At 37.8% G+C, this 21,448-nt stretch overlaps 1 protein-coding gene across 8 annotated transcripts in view; it reads right to left on the reverse strand.

Annotated features, from left to right (window-relative positions):
• The window catches only part of Braf (B-Raf proto-oncogene, serine/threonine kinase), a 177,076-nt gene extending 162,002 nt beyond the window's left edge, over positions 1-15,074 (reverse strand). For 3 of the 8 annotated variants that reach the window (XM_078040663.1, XM_078040658.1, XM_078040664.1), the window contains exon 1: positions 14,770-15,071. In XM_078040663.1, the coding sequence (XP_077896789.1) occupies positions 14,770-14,889 (120 nt within the window). In that variant the 5' untranslated portion in view covers positions 14,890-15,071. Of the gene's footprint in view, positions 1-14,769 lie in introns of all 8 variants that reach the window. The other 5 variants (XR_013435453.1, XM_078040659.1, XM_078040660.1 and 2 more) reach the window with 4 other exon arrangements.
• Positions 15,075-21,448: the final 6,374 nt, after the last annotated feature.

Below are 21,448 nucleotides of genomic sequence, written 5' to 3' on the forward strand. Positions count from 1 at the left end.
TTTGTAAATATGATTCCCACTGCCTATTCCATTCTTTTTCCTGTCTTCTACCTGCTTAGGTTAAACACTATTTTTTATCATGACCCCATTAGCTCAAAATAGCCTTTTACTTATGAACTTCTATAGCATTTAGTAATTCTCCATCTTAATCATAAGCTACCATATTGCATGCCTTGTCACATCAATTAAGAGTGTTATCTGCTATGGGTGCAGTGGTGCATGCCTGTAATCCCAGCAGTTCAGGAAGAATACCAGTTCAACGTCAGCCTCAGTAACTTAGTGAGGCCCTAAGCAACTCAGCAAGACCCTGTCTTAAATAAAATATAAAAAAGGACTGGGGATGTGGCTTAGTGGTTAAGTGCCCCAGGTTCAATTCCTGGCACCAAAAAAAAAAAAAAAAAAAAAAAGTGTTATCTTTGGGGTTTGAGGTGCTCTCAATGTAGAGCACATACCTAGTATGTATGAAGCCCTGGGTTTGATCTCTAGCATCACACACACACATTCTCTCTATTTCTCTCTCTCTCTCTCTCTCTCTCTCTCTCTCTCTCTCTCTCTGTCTCTCACACACACACACACACACACACACACAGAGTTATCTTTTAAAAGCCCTTTTCCACTCTCCAAATGAAATCAAGTGTAATTCCAGTATATAAGTTTATGAAGTAGAACGTTTGCCTGAAGCAGAAACCTCACAAACTAGGCCTGGCACATGAGCTGCTTCTTCAGCACTCCCCAGCCCTCAGATAATCTTTGAAATAACCTTATAGTATGCGATTTTTCAATCCTTCTTCTTTAAGGGAAGAAAACTCCTTAACCTTACAAGAATGAAGAACTTAGTGCTGCATAAGTCAATGTAATTCTGAAAACAAACTGAAAAATATTTAAGTGGCACTAAGTCCTGCGTTAAGCAATAACAAATTAAATATGAATCTCATATAACTCTCAACTTTAAAAGGGTAGAGAAACTGGTTATTGTGTATCTATAGTCTCAGCTACTTGGGAGGTTGAGACAGAACTGCTCAAGTCCAGGAGCTCTAGACCGGCCTGGGCTACAAAGATCCTTTTATCTTTTAAAATAAATAATAAAGTAAATAAAATAAAAGTCTAGAGCTGCACAGATCAAGGTGATCACTAGCTACATGTGACCATTTAATTAAAATTTAAAAATAATTAAAACTGATTTCTCAGTCCTACTGGGCAAATTCTGAGTGCAAAATAATCACAAACATATATGGCTACTGCCTTTTCCCACTGGACAGCAAAGAACATTTCCATCAAAGTATGACTGAACAGTACTTACTGGTAAAGAGGAAACTAATACCAACAAAAAACTTTAATACAAAATGGTGAATAAAATGATATATGTAAACTCTGGGATACTATAAAGGCAGAGGACAAACTAGGTCTTAGAGGTTATGAAGGCATTCTACAATAAATGGTAGGTGAGGTTAAATTTGAAAGGTTTGGAGGACTAAGACAGGGGAATCTATATTTCAGGCAGTAGAAAAAGCATGGGCTAAGACAAGTTAAATTTGGAGATTAAAAAAAGTAACAGCAATTACTGTACTGTACAGAGTAAAAGTCAGACTGCAGTGAAGATGCTTTTCTACAAAGACAAAATAATAAATACCCGATTTCAGAGAAAATGAAGGAAAATTTTTAAAAAGAAAAATAAGTTATCGGATCTCTCCAAATTTGGCTTAAATTCATGGCAGGACAATGGCAGATGCTTCATGGAGAAGTAATAATTCATGTTCTATTTCCCAATGATGTTTGAGTCAAAATGAGAATGACTCATACCAAGTGTTAAACTGCCTTGACAAGTTACATTTAACTCTGATCTGAGGACCTACATCAAAAAGTCAGGAGATCCACAATGCTGTTCAGACATTTCATAACTTAATATTGGCTATCAGTTTTACTGCTTGTTCCTACTCCATTCACTCTCTCATGCTGCTAAAAAAAACTTTAACACATTCATTTCTCTTTTTAAAACATAGTATTTCCAAACTCTTCTTCCAGGCTGACAACTTCCTACTTCATTAAGGACAAAAAGAAAAGAAAAAACACCAAAGCAACTGCAAGAGACCACATCAGACTAGGACCATCACATCTACTGACCTGGCAGAACTTGCTATCACATACTTTGCCTTATCTCCTATGATCATAAAGTCACTCTTCTACTTGTACACTAAACTGTTTTTTCTCTTACCTCTTCAGAGGCACTGACTGCTTCAGCAATTCTCTCCTTCTCAAAATCACTGATGTTTCACTCTCTTATGGTTCATTTCTACTATGATATGCCTTTATTTTCTCATCATTAAAAAAATTTCTTGACCCTACTTCCCTGTCTTAGTACATTTTGTGTTGCTATAACAAATATCTGATGCTGGATAACTAATAAAGTAAAAAGGATTATCTAACTCACAATTCTGGTGGCTGGGGGAGGTTCAAACAACATGGTACTCAAGTATCAGCGAGAGAACCTAGTTGTGTTACAACATGGCACAAAAGCAAAAAAGGGAACTGGCAGCATGTAGAAGTGGCCAAGGCAATGAAGGAAAGGTAGGTAGCCTTGCTTTTTTTGAGACAGCATCAACCCATTCCTGGTGCTGGAGACTGAACCTAGGGCTAGACAAGCATTCACTATTCAGCTACATCCCCAGTCCAAGTTCCTACCTCTTAAAGGTTCTATCACCTTAACACCACCACTCTGGGGATCAAGCACATGAATCTGTGGGGGACAAACCATACCCAAACCATAGCACTATCTTCATTTCCTGCTTTCTTAAAGTCACTCCAATTAAAAAAAAATTTCCTTTAGCTTTACTTTTGTGTAGATCACCATAAGAATACTGCCCCTTTGTTAACTCCTTGAACTTGTAATCCTCCTATCTTAGCCTCTCTGCGCCAAATGCCCAATTACTTCAGAAATTCATCTCCTACTACTTACCTTTCAGTTTTTGAGTTACTCCAGCAACCTTGGTCTCCTGGTTTCTTGAATTGGGAAGGCCTGCTCCTGTCGCAGAACCTGTGAATTATTTGGCTTTTCTGCCTGAAATGCTTTGTCCTGGCCTCCTGAAGATTTTTGTCAGATGTTAACTCTCAATTGAGGTCTACCTTGACATCCCTGTTATAAACTGCAATCTATATCCTCCAACTCTACCTTCTTTTACGTTCATTTTTCCATAGTTCTTATTAACTTCAAACATACTACATAATTTGTTTTTTGTGTGTCTATGGTTTGTTTGTCTGTCCTCCTATCCTCTGCCCCCTCCCGCCACACACAGCTATACCAGAATGTGGCTAGATAAGGGCAAAGACTTTTGTCTTCAAACATACTTCCAAATACTCTGATTACTATCTATGATATAGCAGGGACTCAGATATTTATGGAATTCACAAATACATGTTGTCCTATAAAATGATTCAATGTAAAAGTCACCAATGTAGTTTTGGATGATTGACCAGTAAATAGTGACCATAGTTTTAAAAAATGCTAAAACATAAGTCACAATGTTCATTACTTATCCCTATAGAGCCATAACACAGAATCTTTCTACTAACCTATTAAAAGGTTTTACCTCTTGGACTGGGGCTGTAGCTCAGTGGCAGAGCGCTTGTCTAGCATGCATGAGGCACTGGGTTGGATCCGCAGCACCACATAAAAATAAACAAATAAAATAAAGGCATTCTGTCCATCTACAACTACAAAAACATTTTTTTAAAAGGTTTACCTCTTTTCCGTGAATTGCTTAACCAATATATCAATATGTTGCCATTCATGTTTAATTCAAAAGTACTTTAAAGATAACATAATTGGAATGAAGTCAACATTCAAACAGTTCTACTAAATCAGTCATAAGGACTGGCAAAAGTTCTACTAGGCACCTGTGCTAAGTATGTAAATAAATTTTCTTTTAAAAAAATGAAAAGAAAGAAAGAAAAAAGAAACAAAGATTTCTGAAGGAAAATCTCAAATAGGTTTATCTCCTGTTTTGAAAATCAGGAAAAAAATTAATAGTATTTTAATTTTGTGAAGGCTTTTACATATTCATCATCTCACCCTATTCTCATATCACTCTTAGGACACAACATATTTGGGCTACCAAGTTCAGTGCCTAACTTAAGGGGCAGTGGCAATCAAGAGATGCCCCATGTATGTGGAGCCTAAGGTTGGAATAACTGAACTGTATTAGGGTCGTGTGACAAATGAAAAGGTAGAAATTATCTAGCCCTTTGTTCATGTTGTAAGAACGGTTCTAATTTTGTTTGGCCACCTTGTAGATTTTGAAACAGCACTTCCAGGGAAGGAGAAACATTTTGACAGATGGTTTTTCAACTGTTGCATACAGAAAAGTGTAAGTTCTAATAACTTTACAATATTGCTGCTGGTACTTGTAACTAACTAACTGTTATACTAACAATGTTGCTGCTGGTACTTGTAACTAACTGTTATACTTGTAACTAACTGTTATACTTGTAACTAACTGTTATTCTGTTGTTAAGTTAGTGTGTTTAAAAAAAAATCTCATTGTAAAAAATACTTTTTGTGTTTAAGTCAAGAAATACTCATTTTTGTTTTTTCTTGTACTGAATATATAAAACTTGTAAATAACACCATTTTTTACTCTATTTTTAGAATAGCTTAATTAAAATAAAATTTTGTTGCTTTAAATTAGTCACTTTGAGTATTTTAAGCAGTGTAGCATACTGATTGGGATTATTCCTCCACTGACCTGATATTTCCTGCCTTTGCAGCAATTATTTTGCAAAATAAATTTTTGGTTGGGCTTACAGATGTATTTTTAATAATAAAGGAGATTACAAGTACCAGCAGCAACATTGTAAAGTTATTAGAACTTATACTTTTCTGTATGCAATATCTGACTCTTATTCCTTTTCCTGTTTCATAGTTCATACTCTCTGTAACTTAGAGAGGGAAAAAAGCATACAATTATTAATTTAACAGTCTTAAGTAGATGTGATTATTTTTAAATATTCTTGTTAGCCTAGTTTCTGGTAATGTTATATGAAGGGAATTTAATTCCATTTAAAATATTCTGTATTTTTTATGACTATCAAGCAATTACTGCCTTTATAACTTTTTTAAACTGTAAAAGGGTGAAATACAATAGTTAATTACTCCTAAATAACTAAAAATTGGTTTTTGGTTTTGGTGCTAGGGATTGAACCTAGGGCTTTGTACACTACAAGCATGCACTCTACCATTGAGCTATACCTCAAGTCTTATTTTTTATTTTTAAAAATTTTTTTAGTTGTAGGTAAACACAATACTTTTACTTTATTTATTTTTATGAGGTGCTGAGGTTCAAACTCAGTGCCTCACATGTGCTAGGCAAGCACTCCACCACTGAGCCACAACACCAGCCCCTTACTATTTTTAATTATAATTATATCACTATGCTTTCAGAGAACTTCAGATAGGGAACAAAATAAAATTCAGAGTAGTCCTTACATTCCTATTCTAGAGCCAATGAATGTGTTTATTTCCTCTTAGATTGTACATGATCACCTCTAGCACTCAACATCTGTACAGTCTTTGAAATTGTAGTGAATCTAAACTTTGGGGGGTAGAAGATACTTTTTTTTTTTTTAAAGAGAGAGAGAGAAGAGAATTTTTTTAATATTTATTTTTTAGTTTTCGGCAGACATAACATCTTTGTTTGTATGTGGTGCTGAGGATCGAACCCGGGCTGCCGCATGCCAGGTGAGCGCACTACCGCTGAGCCACATCCCCAGCCCAGAAGATACTTTTGAGAATCTAAAGAAAGTCATCGATTCTCTTCTTCCCAACATTCAGTAACACATGAAATTTAAAAATCAAATTTCAAATCTCTAAAAATCCTCTGAGCTAGATTTACCTTATTTGAAGACTTAAAGCTACAGTAATCAAGATAATGTGGTATCAGCCTTAGACAGAAAGATCAGTAAAACAGAAGAATCTAAAGTACACAAACATAAGCAATTGACTTCAATAAAGGTACAAAGATAATTACATAGAAAAGGTGAGTGTTTTCAAAAAATGTGAAACATCTGTACATCCTTACATGAAAGAATGAATTCCAGGACCCCATGGATACCAAAATTGGAGGATGCTCAAGTACTTTACATACAATGTTGTGGTAAATATGTACAAAACTTGTGCACATCCTCCTACTCCTATAAATCATCTATAGATTACTTATAATACATAGAACAAAGTAAATGTTATAGAAATAGTTGTTATACTATATTGTTTAGGGAACAATGACAAGAAAAAAATCTATACTAATTAGGTATAGACCCAATTCATTAAAAAAAAAAAAAAAAAATCCCCCAGTGCTAGGGCCTGAACCCAGGGCTTCACACATGCTAGGCAAGAGCTCTACCACTGAAGAACTACACCTCTGGCCCTTTTCGAATATTTCTGATTCTTGTTCAACTGAATTTACAGATGCAACAGAGCCAGCTACATACAAAAATTAACTCCAAGTGGTTCATAGACATAAGTGTAAAAGGTACAAATTCTATAAGAAAATACAGAAGACTTTCATGACTTATGAACTATAAAAGAGAGAATTCATTAATTGATCTCATCAAAAAAATAAAACTATGTCTTAGAATGTGATTCAGTGACACAGCTTATCTAGCAAGCATAAAGCTCTGGCTTTAATCCTCAATACTTTAAGGAAAAATAAAGAGCTGGGCATGGTGGCGCATGCCTATAATCCCGGCAGCTCAGGAGGTTGAGACAGGAGGATTATGAGTTCAAAGCCAGCCTCAACAACAGTGAGGCACTAAGCAACTCAGTGAGACCCTTACTCTAAATAAAACACAAAAAATTGAGATGGGGATGGGTTCGGTGGTTGAGTGCCCCTAAATTCAATCCCTGGTACAAAAAAAAAAAAAAAAAAGAAAGAAAGAAAGAAAAAGAAAAAAAGGAAAGAAAAGAAAAATAAATAAAACTTCTGGTCGTAAAGAGACACTTAGGAAAACGAAACAGATCAGAATGGAGGAGATATGTGTGAAACATATCAAGACTTACGACTTGATATAAATATAGTGCTTTACAGCTCTCCAAAGTAAGAAAATGAATATCAAATAAAAAGATTTAAACAGATACTTCACCAATGAAAACACAGATTGTAAATAAGTACATAAACAGATGTCTAATTCACTTAGGAAAATACAAATTAAAATCACAATGAGCCACTACTACATTCCTAATAAAATGGCTAAAAGACTGACTATTCCAAGTGTTGCCAAGGATAAGAGAATAACAAACTCTTGTTCATTGTGGGTGGCAATTTCTTATGAAGTTAAACACATGACCCATCAATCCCACTTCTAACAGAAATGAAAACCTGAATCCAAATGTTTAGAGGAAGAGGGATGGGAGGAAAACGAACGGGGCAGGGGATTTTCGAGGACGGTGGAATATGATAGACATCATTATCCAAAGTACATGTATGAAGACATGAATTGGTGTGAAAATACTTTATATACAAACAGGTATGAAAAATTGTTCAATATGTGTAATAAGAATTGTGATGCATTCCGCTGTCACATATTTAAAAAATAAAACCAATTAAAAAAATACTTTATTCCCCCCCCAAAAAAAAGAAAAAAGAAACTAATTACTGATACTGTAACATAGATTAGTCTCAAAAGTATCATACCAAGTGAAAAAATCCAAAATACACAAAATTATATAGTATATTATTCCATTTATGACTTTCTGGAAAAGGCAAAACTAGAGATCACATCCACATAGGTGTTTGCCAGGGACAGAAAGTGGGAAATGAGATGAGTGGAAAGAAGAAATAGAAAACATTCTGGGATGATAAAAATATTCTGTATTTTTGATTGTGCGAAAGTTACATGGTTATACATAACTTTATCAAAATACAAGCCTGTACATTTAAAATGGTAAATTATGTGTAAACTATATCCCCAAAATCTAATTTTTAAAAAAGGAGTTATGAACTTTCTATAGGCCTCTAAATCATCTCTTAATTTCAGAATCTCAAATATGATAGTTTCTCTGGCTGAGACCTCCGGTATCAGAAAACTTCAGTTCTTGAAGTTTTGAACTAAATCCGGCCCATGATCCGTTTTTATTTAGTCCACAAATTAAGAATGGTTTTTACAATTTCAAGTGGTTGAAATAAAATTAAGACTATTTCGTGAGACTTTGTTCTTGGTGGCATATGCCTCTAATCAGGAGGCTGACGCAGGAGGGTTGCAAGTTTGAAGCCAGCCCCTACAATTTATCGAGAACCTATTATCAAAATTTTAAAAAGTTAAAAAAGTTAAAAAGCTGGGGATGTGACTCAGTGGCAAAGTGCCTCTGGGTTCAACCTGCCAAAGGGGGTGGGGGGAAGACTTTCATATTTCAGTGTCCTTAAATAAATTTTACTGGAACACAGTCAAGCTCATTCATTTTTATACTGATTATTAGCTGTTTTTGAGCTACAATAACACTGTTGAAAGGTTGTGACAGAAACCTTATGGCCCACAATGCTCTTCAGAAAGTGTGTTGACCCCTGGGTTAGACACAAGTTGATTATGACACTTGAGAAGATTCATACCAATCCAAACCCTCTCCTTTATACACAGTCTATCATTTTTATAGCCATAAAACCTTTCTTCAAGGAAACCAACTCATAAAGTAGATAAATGAAGAACTTCAATAATTAAAGTACAGAGACATTAAACACAGCACTGGGGTAAGCTCTAAAGAAGGTTTCTGAATCCTCACAACAGGGTTTTGCAAATTGCCTGTTGCATTTTTTTTTTGTCAATCTAATAACTGATTTTATGACTAGCATTTTCAAAAAGAGAAAAAAAGATGAATAGTATAGAAAATCAATGTCTCATATCTAAAAGAGTTTCATTAACTCTTTCACTAAGTATCTGAATACCTATGTGCCAGGTACTGTTACAGAAGGTGAGGATAAAAAAAGGTAAAAACATACAAATCTATGTCACTTGTGTATATACTGGGGCAATTTAAAATGCTTTTCTCTTACAGGAGTAGAGTGTCTTTTTAAAAATTATCCTCTGGATAATCTGAAAACCACCTCCTATGATACATTTGTCCCCAAAGTGCTGTCAATAACTAGCTACATATTAAGAATGAAAATAATCTTTCATTTGATGTTACAGAGCTTCCAGAAGATACAAAGTTCAAAGCAATTTTTATATTCTGTATCAAAGGCATTCCCAAGGCTCAGAAAGGAATGTAAAGTTACAAGGCATCAATTTCCCTCTTTTGCACAGTCTTGATATAGGAAGGAAAAATAATAATAGTTTGTTGGTGTTTTTTTAAAGCCCAAGAGAAAATGAAACCAGAATAATCTCAGAGGGTAGAGGGGTGAAAAAAAAAATAATTGCTTAATGTTAGTCTAGAGGCAGTATTAAGAGTTGCTTCTGACTATCACACTAATTACGTACGAAAGTAAATTAGGTTAGTAGCCCAAAGAGACTGAAAACCAAAAACTACCTCCAAAAACACAGCATTGCCTTCATAAAATATTTAAGAAAGGAATGGAACAAATGAAGCTTTTGTTTTTACTAACAAAGTTATTTCTAACACTACAATTAAGAAAGCCCTACTTAACTTTAAAAGACAGTAAAGCTCCAAGCAGGCCCACCTACTTTGAAATCAAAAGTTCTACATTTCTAATTATGACTTTACAGAATAACCAATATAGGTGAAATAAAGAGAATTAGAAAACTACAAAATAATTTAACTCCTGAGAAAGAAAACCTAGTAAGATACCAAAAAGGGGGGGGGGAGTGTCTTATCTTAATGACAATTTAAGGCAAAAATATTGGAAAATTAGGATATTATGACAATAAATTCTCAGTTAAATTAAATATTCAAGGTGTCAAAATAAAATACATTTTATCAGTTCTGAAGGAAAAGTTTATGATTAGATAAAAAAGGAAAAGAATGAACACCAAGTAGTTGTCTCATTTTACAAGGTAGGCACAGGTCTTAGAAAATGCAAAAAAAAAAAAAAAATGGCCAGGCACAGTGGGGAGTGCCTATAATCCCAGCACTTGGAAGGCTGAGGCAGGAGGATCACAAGTTCAAAGCCAGCCTCAGCAATTTAGTGAGGCTCTAAGCAACTCAGTGAGACCCTGTCTCTAAATAAATGGGCTGGGAATGTGGCTCTGTGGTTGATGCCCCTGGGTTCAATCTCTGATACCAAGGGGGCAGAGGAGAAAGGAAAGAAGGAAGGAAGGAAGGAAGGAAGGAAGGAAGGAACAAACGAACGGAGGGAGGGAAGGAGGGAAGATGCAGCTTCCTCATCACTCATAGACAAAGGTTCTATTAGTTAGATCTGCTTCCTATTCATCCTAATCAGGAAAGTAGTGATCAGAAAAACATGAAAAGTCAGATTGTTCTAGCTTGTTATCCTAATATAATTTTTCTAGCTATTGTCCAAATACAATCAAATCAAATTTGTGTTCAGGTTTACTACATTCAAGTATTCAAGTATCCAGTCCAACACTCTTTTCTCATCTCTTTACTGACAATAAATATTAGTGACCAATATCAGATAATTTCCTAAATAAAAAGGGGTGAGTAGATGCATAAAGGAGTTCATTAAGGTGAGGAGAAAGAAAAGTGTACCGAAAGGGAATACAGAAATACCAAAGACAGCTGTTGCATAGTTTTCTGCCTAAAGGAAACCTTTGACTTTATCTAGACAAATATTAACATTAATAGCCAGAACTGCACATGCATCTACCTTAGTGGGAATACCACTCCTACCTTAGTGGGAATACTACTTTTCAGGGATATGATGCAATCTAACCCCTGGTTCACAAACACTACATTCAATTTGGACCTCATTATAAGGAAGATCCCCTCCCAGAATATTCCCTAGTTACTGCATTATCATAATTACATAGCTTAATCAAAATTGTCCATAAGGGATCTTGAAAACAAGAAAAAACAACTGCAATTGTAATCCAAATATAAGAAACTGCCTTCTACTGAAACACAGCATAAGAGGTGCAGGGTAATATCCTAGTATCACATATTTTTTATATTCAATGTATTTATTCTGCCTTATTTTCATATTATACCATATACCACATAATCATCGAAAGCAACATCAAATTGGGGATGTAGTTCAGTCATAAAGTGATTGCCTAGCATGCATGAGGCCCCAGGTTCAACCCTCAGTCCCACCAAAATAATTAATAATAATAATAAATTATTCATGAGACAGGTACAAGGGCTCTGTAATTTATTAAGACAGTCAAATTCAACAGGAAAAAAATAGAGGCTTCAAAAACAGCCTGAAAGACATATCAAAGAAATATGAATGATCAAAAGTAAACATTTAATGCCCCAAGTATAAACACGTTCATTTAACAAACATTAAATAAGTTCCTTTCTAATATTCTAATTTAAGCCCCTACAAAGTTATAAAAATACAAGACATGAAATTTGTTAATTCCTCAAAGTAATTTTAAATACTAAAATCCACATTCTATATCTAAGATGTTTGAATACAAAAAATTTAAAATAAACTACTATCCAAAAAAGCTGATTAGCTAAATCATACCCTAATGATACATAAAAAGTTTTGCTATATTTTTAAGTTAAAAAGAATTACAAAATGGGTATGGCACACAGTGGTAACTTTAGATACTTAGGAGGTTGAGGCATAAGGATCCAAAATACAAGGCCAACCTGGGCAACTTAGAGACACCCTGGCCAAATAAATAGGGACACTGTTCTGAGGTAGAGAGCTTTCCTAACATGCGTGAGGCCCTGAGTTCAATCTCAGTACCAGGGGGGAAAAAATTACAAAACCACGTACAGTGTACTACAATAGCACAGAAAGAGGAGACAGAAACCAAAATGTTTATAGTAATTTTATCGTGGTGGTAAGATTATAGATGACTTTTTTTTCCCTTTTTCCTTTTTGTATTTACACTTCTGATTTTTCAATATGAATGTGCTTTCCCTCTGTAATTAGAATTTATTTACCACAGGTGAAATTTCCCTCTTGACAAACTTCTTTTTAAAAGCTTATATTTTAATGTCAGGTAAGATAAATTTTCAGAATGTAATATGCTGTTACACAGAAGCACAATTTTTCATGTCTTTCCATGTCCTTGACAATTATATGATATTCTTTTTAGTACAATATAAGAAAGACAGTTTAATTAAAAGATCATTGTAAATGTCAATTTCTATTGAATATCAACTTCAAATTAAAATTATATCTTGAAAGAATTTTGTTTTCTGTAATATTGATATCTACACTCAAAAGAGGTAGACTTTTTATCATTTATTACCCCCCCCAAGATAAATACCTTTATTATTAGTTCTTAAAAAAACATTGAGGATAAACTATTCATCACTAAACACTGAAATCCAGGTGGAGGGAGTCAGTGGAAAACATTTGTATTTTACTAAATAAAATTAAAGAATGCACTTACAGTTTCAGAAGATGCAAACATGTTTTCCAACTGCTGGCAATTTAAACTTAATTTCATCTAGCCTAGAGGTTCTCAAGCACTGATATGTGGGAGTTGCTCAGGAAATAAGCCAAATACAGAAAACCATAGCCCTAGTGCTCACCTAAGGCACTATCCAGCAGGTAGAATTCTGAACAGCCTGGTCCTTTCAAGTGAAATAGTGGGGCAGAAATTTGACTTAATAAAAGCCTTCTCTATAGAATTGCAAAGTGTCCCAATAATTCTGAAAGGAACTTCTCAATGTAAACAGTGGTATATCAGAGAATTACAATTTCATAACTCCTATCCATTAATTATCTGTTCTTCTCTGTAGTAGCCTTCAAACATCTATACAATTCAACAAAACCACACATGCACTGCAGAGTAAGTAAACCCCAAAGGCACCTGTGCCTGATAAGACAAAGGCATATCCGATTCCAGGAGAAAATAGACAGCAGATGTGACCCCTGTATTTATCCATTAAAAACAATGTATCCTAAAAATAAATTTCCATGTCAACCGAACAAAGATGTTTATAAATAAGAAGGAATGTGGAGGTGTGGGGAAGACAAGAGGAAGCTTCAGTAAGTTAAGTACCCAAAGCCAGGAAACAAGACAGAATGAATGGTAAGAGGGCAAGGGAAACAGAATAAACTAGGAACTGGATGAAGGGAAGAGCTTTATCCTTGGAATCCAAGCAGTTGAGAGAAATGAATAGATATTAGTAGGAACTGATGTGCACAGAAAACTGGAAAGTGAAATGATTTTAAGTTAAGAAATAAGAAAAAAGGGGAAATTTAGACTAGACCAAGTGATGTACAGACCACATTTTGGGCACAGATGGAGATGGTATATAAAAGGATGGAAAACATTAAAATTTCCAAACTAAAGAGGATGAGGCAGAAGAAAGAAAATTGCAAAGAACGAGATGTTATAAGAATTGATGTAAGTAGCAGGAAAGAAAAAAACTCTAAGGAAAGTCTACAAAATGAGTCACAGTAATCAATAATAATATAAGTAGGACATATATTACATTATTAGTTGTAAAGTATAATAGCGTATTGTTCTGTGTAGTAAGGTACCAAATTCTGAATATAGTGAAGTTTATGCAATGAAAACGTAAATTAAGTACCTTGACAAGGTGACAAAAGGCTTAATCGTGCAAAGACAGGAAAGAGGCAAAAACTGAAGAGAGGAAAAAGTGAGAGAGAAAAATAGAGGACGAAAAGGAGGACAACACAGAGAAATTTACTTTAAAAAAAAGAATAAAGAGGTGTGGATGCACAGTGAGAGACTAGTCAAAAGGTGTCAGTAGGGTAAGGGTGCAAAAGAGCCAAGCGAAACCGGAGGGAATCTTGACAGCTTCAGGGTTCAGAAAGTGAGTAGCTTTAAAGTGTCCAGAAGGGTTCCTGAAGATAACAATAGATAGGGACGACGGAAAGGAGCGGCGGAGCGAAGCAGAGGGCCTCAGGAGGACCAGGGTTAAGAGAAGTGCAAAAATGCTCTTCAGTGGAAGCAGAGGTTAGGAGGCTGGCAGGTGCGACAAATGGAAAATGTGCGGGGCGAGAGGCGAGGACGGGACGGGGGTTACCAGTCAGAGACAGAGCACTTGACAAATATCAGGGACGAGGGACCCGAGACCGGGACGGACACGGCAGCAGAAACTGTGCGATCCGGGGGCGGGAAAGCGAAGACAAAATCCCAACTATCCGCCTGGGAGAACAGGTGAAAAGAAATCCCCCCAACAAGTACCGAAGTGGAAGGAGGGACAGCGGCCTGACGAGGGTGGGAGGGTGGTCAGGGAGAGGAGAGAGAGGTGCGCCCCGTCACCCCGGACCCGGGAATAATCCCACACGGCGGTAACCCGGGCCGGCTCCTGGCGGGTCGCACACCTACAGCCTCCACTTGGACGAAGCGGCCCCCTCCCCCCCATAATGAAAACCCGAAGAGATGCCGACTGACACCTCCGCCAGGCGTGACCTTCCCCGGCCGGCCGAGCTTCGCCCCCTACTGACAGCCTCCTGCCGGTCCGCCGCGGCCCGAGCCCACAGCAGGGGTGGGGGCCAGGGGACCCCCCCGTGCCATTGTGTGTTTATGTAGCGAGGAGCCGCGTGACGGAGAGGGGCCGCGGGACGATGCCCACTCACCACCCAGCAGAGCCGACGGCAGAGGGTGGCCCAGGGCTCCAGAGCCCCCGCCGCCGCCTCTCTCCCCCAAATAAACACCCGTCCGCCAGCGCGGAGACGCCGGGGGCTGCGGGGTGGCGCCGGCACTCACCTCCTCGGGAATGGCAGGATCCGCCGCCGAAGAGGCCGCAGCGCCGGCCTCCGGCTCCATGTCCCCGTTGAACAGAGACTGGCCCTGCTCCGCGCCGCCGCCGCCGCTCAGCGCCGCCATCTTATAACCGAGAGCCGGGCCCGGGCGGCCGCCGCTGGGCGGGGAGGGGGAGGGAGGAGGAGGGCGGGAAGAGGCGGGGGCGGAGGCACGGGGGGCGCGGGGAGGGGCGGCCGGGGCGGCGCCGCCGGCGGGAGGGCGCCTGCACGGCCTCAGGTACCGGCCCGCGGCCCCCGGCGCAGCGGTGCCTGAGGGGATTGGGGGAAGGACGCGGGGTGGGGGGGCGGGCGAAGGGGGCGGAGACGACGAGAAGTCGCCGCGGCAACGGCGTCACCTGCGTGTCACGGTCGTGACGTCACCGAGAGTGCGTGACGTCACCGAGGAGCGCCCTCGGGCCGTCGTCAGGAGGAGGGTTCCTTTCCCTCCAACCACCCAGGAGCTCACGCGTTTCCTCCGTTCCGCGGTTGCCATGACGCCGGTTTCCTACTTTCCTCCCCTCTCGGCGGTCCTCGGCCTGTTGTGTTCCGTGGGATTTACTAGAAGAGCAGGGGTGGTGTTGGAGAAGTCGAAATCCTGGAGGGAGGGAGGGAGGGAGGCGGGGAAGCCCGTACTACTAGTTATTTCCATTACAATGAAAGTCTTGTAAAAGTCTTGCCCTAAAAATAAGACCTCAAACCCCAAGGTTGAAACATTTAAGCGGAATTTCAGAAATTATATTGAGAAACTGCAAAATTGTCAGTATGGTATTCAAACCCTTTCCTTAAAGGACTTGACCTGTTAAAGGGAATCCAAGTGGAACTCTAAAAGCTTTTTTATTTTTCATCGTTGAGAAAAGAATGTTTTCTTTTAGTGTATTATTCTTTTTCTGAAGCCATTCGTTTTAACAAATATCAGACGCTTTCCACATGCCCTGGGGCCCCTGCAAAGCACATAACATTCTAGACATCTGAAGCATCATAACTAATCACTTTGGGGTTGAAGAAAATCGTCCCAAATATTTTACATACTTCATGAACGGGATATTCCAAGGCATACTCTGTGCAAAATATTTGTGAAAATAGTTGAGAGAGGAAAGATAAATTTTCTTTGACAAGCACAATTACAGAATGGAATTAAAGAAACCCCCTTCATTGTTAACAATCCATTTAATCTAAAAGAACGGGGGTGGGGGGTGGGGGGAATAATCAGAGAAGAAATTTTTTAAGGAAGGGAGATAAAAAGTGAGAAGTTACTGTAGGTGTGTGATTGCTAAAATAACATAATCATGAAGTCATGAAAGCTGGAGTGAATTCTGTCTTTTTGTGTTTTCCTTGAGGGGATGGGAGGGGGGTCACCAGTGACCTCCTATTTGTATTTAGGATGATTCAAGAGTTAGCTGTTTTACTGACTTCTGAAACAGGATCTCAGCCTATTTCATTGGGTCAACATGAGCCTGGGAACTGATGCTTACTCTTAAGGAGTGTGTGTGTGTGTGTGTGTGTGTGTGTGTGTGTGTGTGTGTGAGAGAGAGAGAGAGAGAGAGAGAGAGAGAGAGAGAATACTAACATTCCTCTACCTTGAAAATACTACCCATCAAATGAGCATGGTATGCTTTGTCAGCTTCATTGTACATTCTCTTCCAAGCATTTTTAAATTTAAATCTGAATGTGCTCTGGCAAATATAGAGTAAATGATGATGATCACAGGAATGTGTCATCAAGCTATGCTAGTGTGAAGGACCCTTCTTCTTTACCATAAGGACATACTTAAGAGCAGACTGAAAGAGTACATTAGACAGTCAGGACACCCTTTCCCCTTGACTTTATCAAAAACAAATGGCAAGATTGTTTTTTGTTTTAATTTTTCTTATTTTTTAAAAAAGCTCTTAAAATATTATATCATTATTACACTTCCTTATAATGTTAAAATTTCTAGGATGTCTCTATTGATTCCATTTTAAATGATAACCTTATGTATCAACCTATAGATCAATTATCTTTCATGATTTCTTCTCCAGGAGATAAGTGCTCACATCCATTTAATAATAATTCTTGTTAGTTTTGCCAGACACAGTGGTGCATGCCTGTAGTCCCAGCAGGTAGGGAAGCTGAAACAAGAGGATTGCAAGTTCAAAGCCAGCCTCAGCAACAGCAAGGTGCTAAGGAACTCAGTGAGACCCTGTCTCAGAATAAAATACAAAATAGGGCTGGGGATGTGGCTCAATCCCCAGACCAGAGTTCAATCTCCAGGACCCAAATAATAATAATTCTTGTCAGTTTCATTTCATTCAATATTCTCTGACCTTGCCTTCAAATTCTGGATTTATCTTATTTTCTTAGGCCATTTCTACAGTATCCAGATGAGAAACAAAAGAGAAGGCATAAACTCTAAAATTCAAAGATCAAGATTTTAATGTTAGCATGTTGGAACTTGACTATATAATCTCAAAATAGGTAGGCTTAAATTCCTGTTGTTTTGTTTTTAATCTCTAAAATGAGGATGATAATGCCAATCCAGCCTAACTAACTTTATCATTGTGAGCATCAAACATTATAGTTCTGTCCTTTGCAAAGTGCAAAATTATCCTCTGAATGAGAGTTTAGACAAGGCATAGCAAAGATGGCTTATCTGTGCTCCATGATGTCTCAACTGAGAAAGATTCAATGCCTGGGGTGGCTTAGTGGCTGGAGACTACTTTGAGACACATTTATTAACATGGCTGGTAGTTGGAAACTGGGACTTAAGCTGGGGCTGTCAGTCATAATACCTAAACATACCCTCTTCATGATAGCTTCTTCCTAGCATGTCTGCCTCAGGGTTGTCAGACTTCTAAAAGGCAGCTAAAAACTTCAAATGCTAGTATTCCAGAAAACAGTGTGAAAGTTGTATTCATTTTCTGACCCAGCCTCCATCACTTTTGTTGCATTTTATTGGATACAAGTAAGTCACTAAGTTGGTTCAAATTCAAGGAGAGGGGATATAGATCCAATTTTTTTTAGTCATTGATGGACCTTTATTTTATTTATATGTGGTGCTGAGAATCAAACCCAATGCCTCTCACATGCTTGGCAAGTGCCTCACTCTACCACAGAGACACAACCCCAGCCTTAGATCCCACTTTTTTTTGGGGGGGGGGTACTGAGGATTGAAATCAGGGACACTTGACCATTGAGTATTGAGTCATGTCCCCAGCCCCATTTCGTGTTTTATTTAGAGATGGGGTCTCACTGAGTTGCTTTGCACCTCGCTTTTGCTGAGGCTAACTTTGAACTCATGGTCCTCCTGTCTCAGCCTCCCAAGCACTATAATTACAGATGTGTGCCACCACACCTGGCTAGATCCCACCTTTGGATGGAAGAAGTGCCAAAGAATTTTCAGACATGTTTTAAAATCACCACAGGTCTTTTTAGAATAAGAGACTGGCTGCTCTGCAGAACAAACTACTCAACCTCCTCTCCCCACAAGGAGATTCTATACCAAATCAAATTCTCTACTCTTTATTACCTGGAATTACTAAGATATATCTCAGTATGCATATGAACAAGGCTTTACCTTCTTTTTTCAGTTTCTGGACACTCCACTGCATGCCAAAATAAACATAGGCCCTTTTCATTGGACACAGCCTGTCTACTCCTGGATACTTTGCCATAAATCCCAGTGCTGCCATGGGCCATGTTGACATGCTAAAACCTTCTATCCCAAACAGTGTTCCTGGAACCTGTAATAAGCCAAGCCAGATTGTAGTCTGATCAGAAACAGAGAACACTTCCCTTTTGTGGTATTGTGGGCCATATGGGCATCAAGTTAGTATCATCTTGCATTCTAAGTTCTTACATACATTTTAGTCAGCATGATGCTTTTAGGTTTTGCTCACAATCCCACTTTCCCCTAAAGTAGTTATATTTACAGAAAACTGGAGAAGAAATCTAGATAAGAAGAACAAGTCAGAAAGTCAGAACTGTTGCTCTAGTTAATGACTTAAATGCTGTTAAGAACATTGCTACTATGTCTGACTCTCTCTACCTTGGAGATGAGTTCATTTCCAACCAGCATTTCTATCTTGAATTCTACATTCTAATAGACAATAGTGAGTTCATTTCCAACCAGCATTTCTATCTTGAATTCTACATTCTAATAGACAATAGTGAGTTCATTTCCAACCAGCATTTCTATCTTGAATTCTACATTCTAATAGTCAATAGTGAGTTCATTTCCAACCAGCATTTCTATCTTGAATTCTACATTCTAATAGACAATAGATAGGCCCACCAGTTGGCCAGACCTGCTCGACCAGGTCTGATCCATGTTGATATGGTCAGTTACTGGGAAACAAATATCCTCCCAAAGGCTTCTAGAGCTACAACCAGGTTCATTGATGTGAAACTGATCACAACTTAATATTTTCTTTGTGAGTCAAGGTTACCATTATGAATAACATCCCATGTTGTTTAATAGTAGAGTTATTCTCCAAAGCTATTTAGATGTGAATAGAAAACAATCAAAATTTATTCAGAACGACTTTCTTATTGAGAAACTCTTGTAATTGCTTCTGTGGAATTCCAAATTCTGCTTAAATACTTTAACAATGGATATTGCAATAATATAGTACAGAGATGGATATTGTAATAATATAGTACATTCAACTGTCATCTCACATTTTCCAGGTTTTCTAACTTTTTTCCCTTGGAAGACTTTTCTTCTAGATTCATGAAATTTATTAGGATATTTATTCCTAACTTTTAATAAAGAATTTATATTTCAGAATGTTTCTTTTTCTTACAACATATTGCTCATACTACTCTTGAGTATGTTAAGATAGAGTTTTATGAAATATCTTTTATGTACTTATTTTTTATTATTAGTGTCTTCAAAGTTTTCTTTTTTTTGGAAGGTGCAATAGACTGTATACCATATGTTACCTTTAGGCAAAAATAGGGGGGAAACTATATGTAGTTTTAGAGAAGTACACCCCTCCCCCATCTGCAGCTTTTCCCCCTCTGGTTTTAGTTACCTGTGGTCACCCATGGTCTGAAAACTGTTAATGGAAAATTACAGAAATAAACAATTTATAAGTTTTAAATTACATGCCATTGGTTAAAGTGATGAAATCCTGCACCATCTGACTCCATCCCACTGGTATGTGAATCATCCCTTTGCCCAGCCTATCCATGCCATATATGCTACCCGCCTTTTAGTCACTATTGCAGTTATCAGATTAGCTGTCATAGTATTGCAGTGCTAGTGCTCTAGTAACCCTTATTTTACTTAATAATGCCCCCAAAGCACAAGAGCAGTAAGTCTGGAAAATTAGTTACACTGTATTATTATAGTCATTCTATTTTATTATTAGTTTTTATTGTTCATCTGCTCTGCCTAATTTGTAAATTAAACTTTATCACAGGTATCTATATTAAGAAAAAAATAGAATATATGAAGTTTGGTAGTATCCACAATTTCAAATATTCACTGGGAGTCTTGAAACATGTCCCTGTGGATAATGGGAAAATGTGTGTGTGTGTGTGTGTGTGTGTGTGTGTGTGTGTGTGTTTAATAGAATGAAAATGGAATGAAAGGGATGGGTAAGAACAGAGTGGAGGGGACAGAATGGAAGTGAAACCTCTGAGTCTATCTTTTAATATGTTTCTGTTTTAGTCAGCCTTTTCACTGCTCTGACTAAAAGACCTGACAAGAACAATTTTAGAGGAGGGAAAGTTTACTTGAGGGATTACCATTTCAGAGGTCTCAGTCCACAGACAGCTGGCTCCATTCCTTGGAGTGAGGTAGAATATCATGGATAGTATGGTGGAGGGAGGAGGTGCACATGATGATCAGAGAGCAGAAAGAGACTCCATTCACCAGATTAAAAATATATACTCCAAAGGCACACCCCCAATGCCTCCTGTCTTCAGTTACCACTCAGTTATTCCCCATCAGAGGATTAATTCACTGATTGGGTGAAGGCTCTCATAACCCAATCATTTCACCTTTGAATGTTTTTGCATTGTCACACACATGAACTTTTGGGGGATACCTAATATCTAAACCATAATAATTTATGAGAGAAGTATATTAAGAATTTTAAATTTATGAGACAAGTAAATAAGTTTGGAAGGTGCAATAGACTATATACCATTTGTTATCTTTTGGCAAAAATAGGGGGAAAACTATATATAGTTTTAGAGAAGTACCCCCCCCATCTGCAGCTTCTAAACATGCAGTTAGTTTCATTTGGAATATAAGAAATAATAACAGTAACACAGTGCAATATATTGTTTAACAATTTGGTAACATAATTGCACAGATGAATGATTAACTCAAGTTTTTTTTTTTTTTTTGTAACGTGTGACACTGGGGATTGAACTCAGAGCATCGCACATGCCAGGCATGCTCCTCCACTGAGCTCTATCGCCAGGCCCTCAAGTTTCTTTTGAATGTAGTTTTCTGAGTGTAGATTTTTACTGTGTAGGATTAGCTAGACTGCAACTATCTCCCAGAATTCTCCTTTTTCATGGAAGACCTGCTCAGCCAGTCTTTAAATATATTCCCTGGGATGATCCAGAGAAAACTCCCTTCACCAAAGCTGATAAGAAATGCAGTTTAGGTGTTTGTTGGTTCTCCCCTGGAAACCAGAACTGAGGAGGGA

The sequence above is a fragment of the Ictidomys tridecemlineatus genome, chromosome 2 (assembly GCF_052094955.1).
Source record: "Ictidomys tridecemlineatus isolate mIctTri1 chromosome 2, mIctTri1.hap1, whole genome shotgun sequence".
In the NCBI taxonomy this organism is placed as follows: Eukaryota; Metazoa; Chordata; class Mammalia; order Rodentia; family Sciuridae; genus Ictidomys; species Ictidomys tridecemlineatus.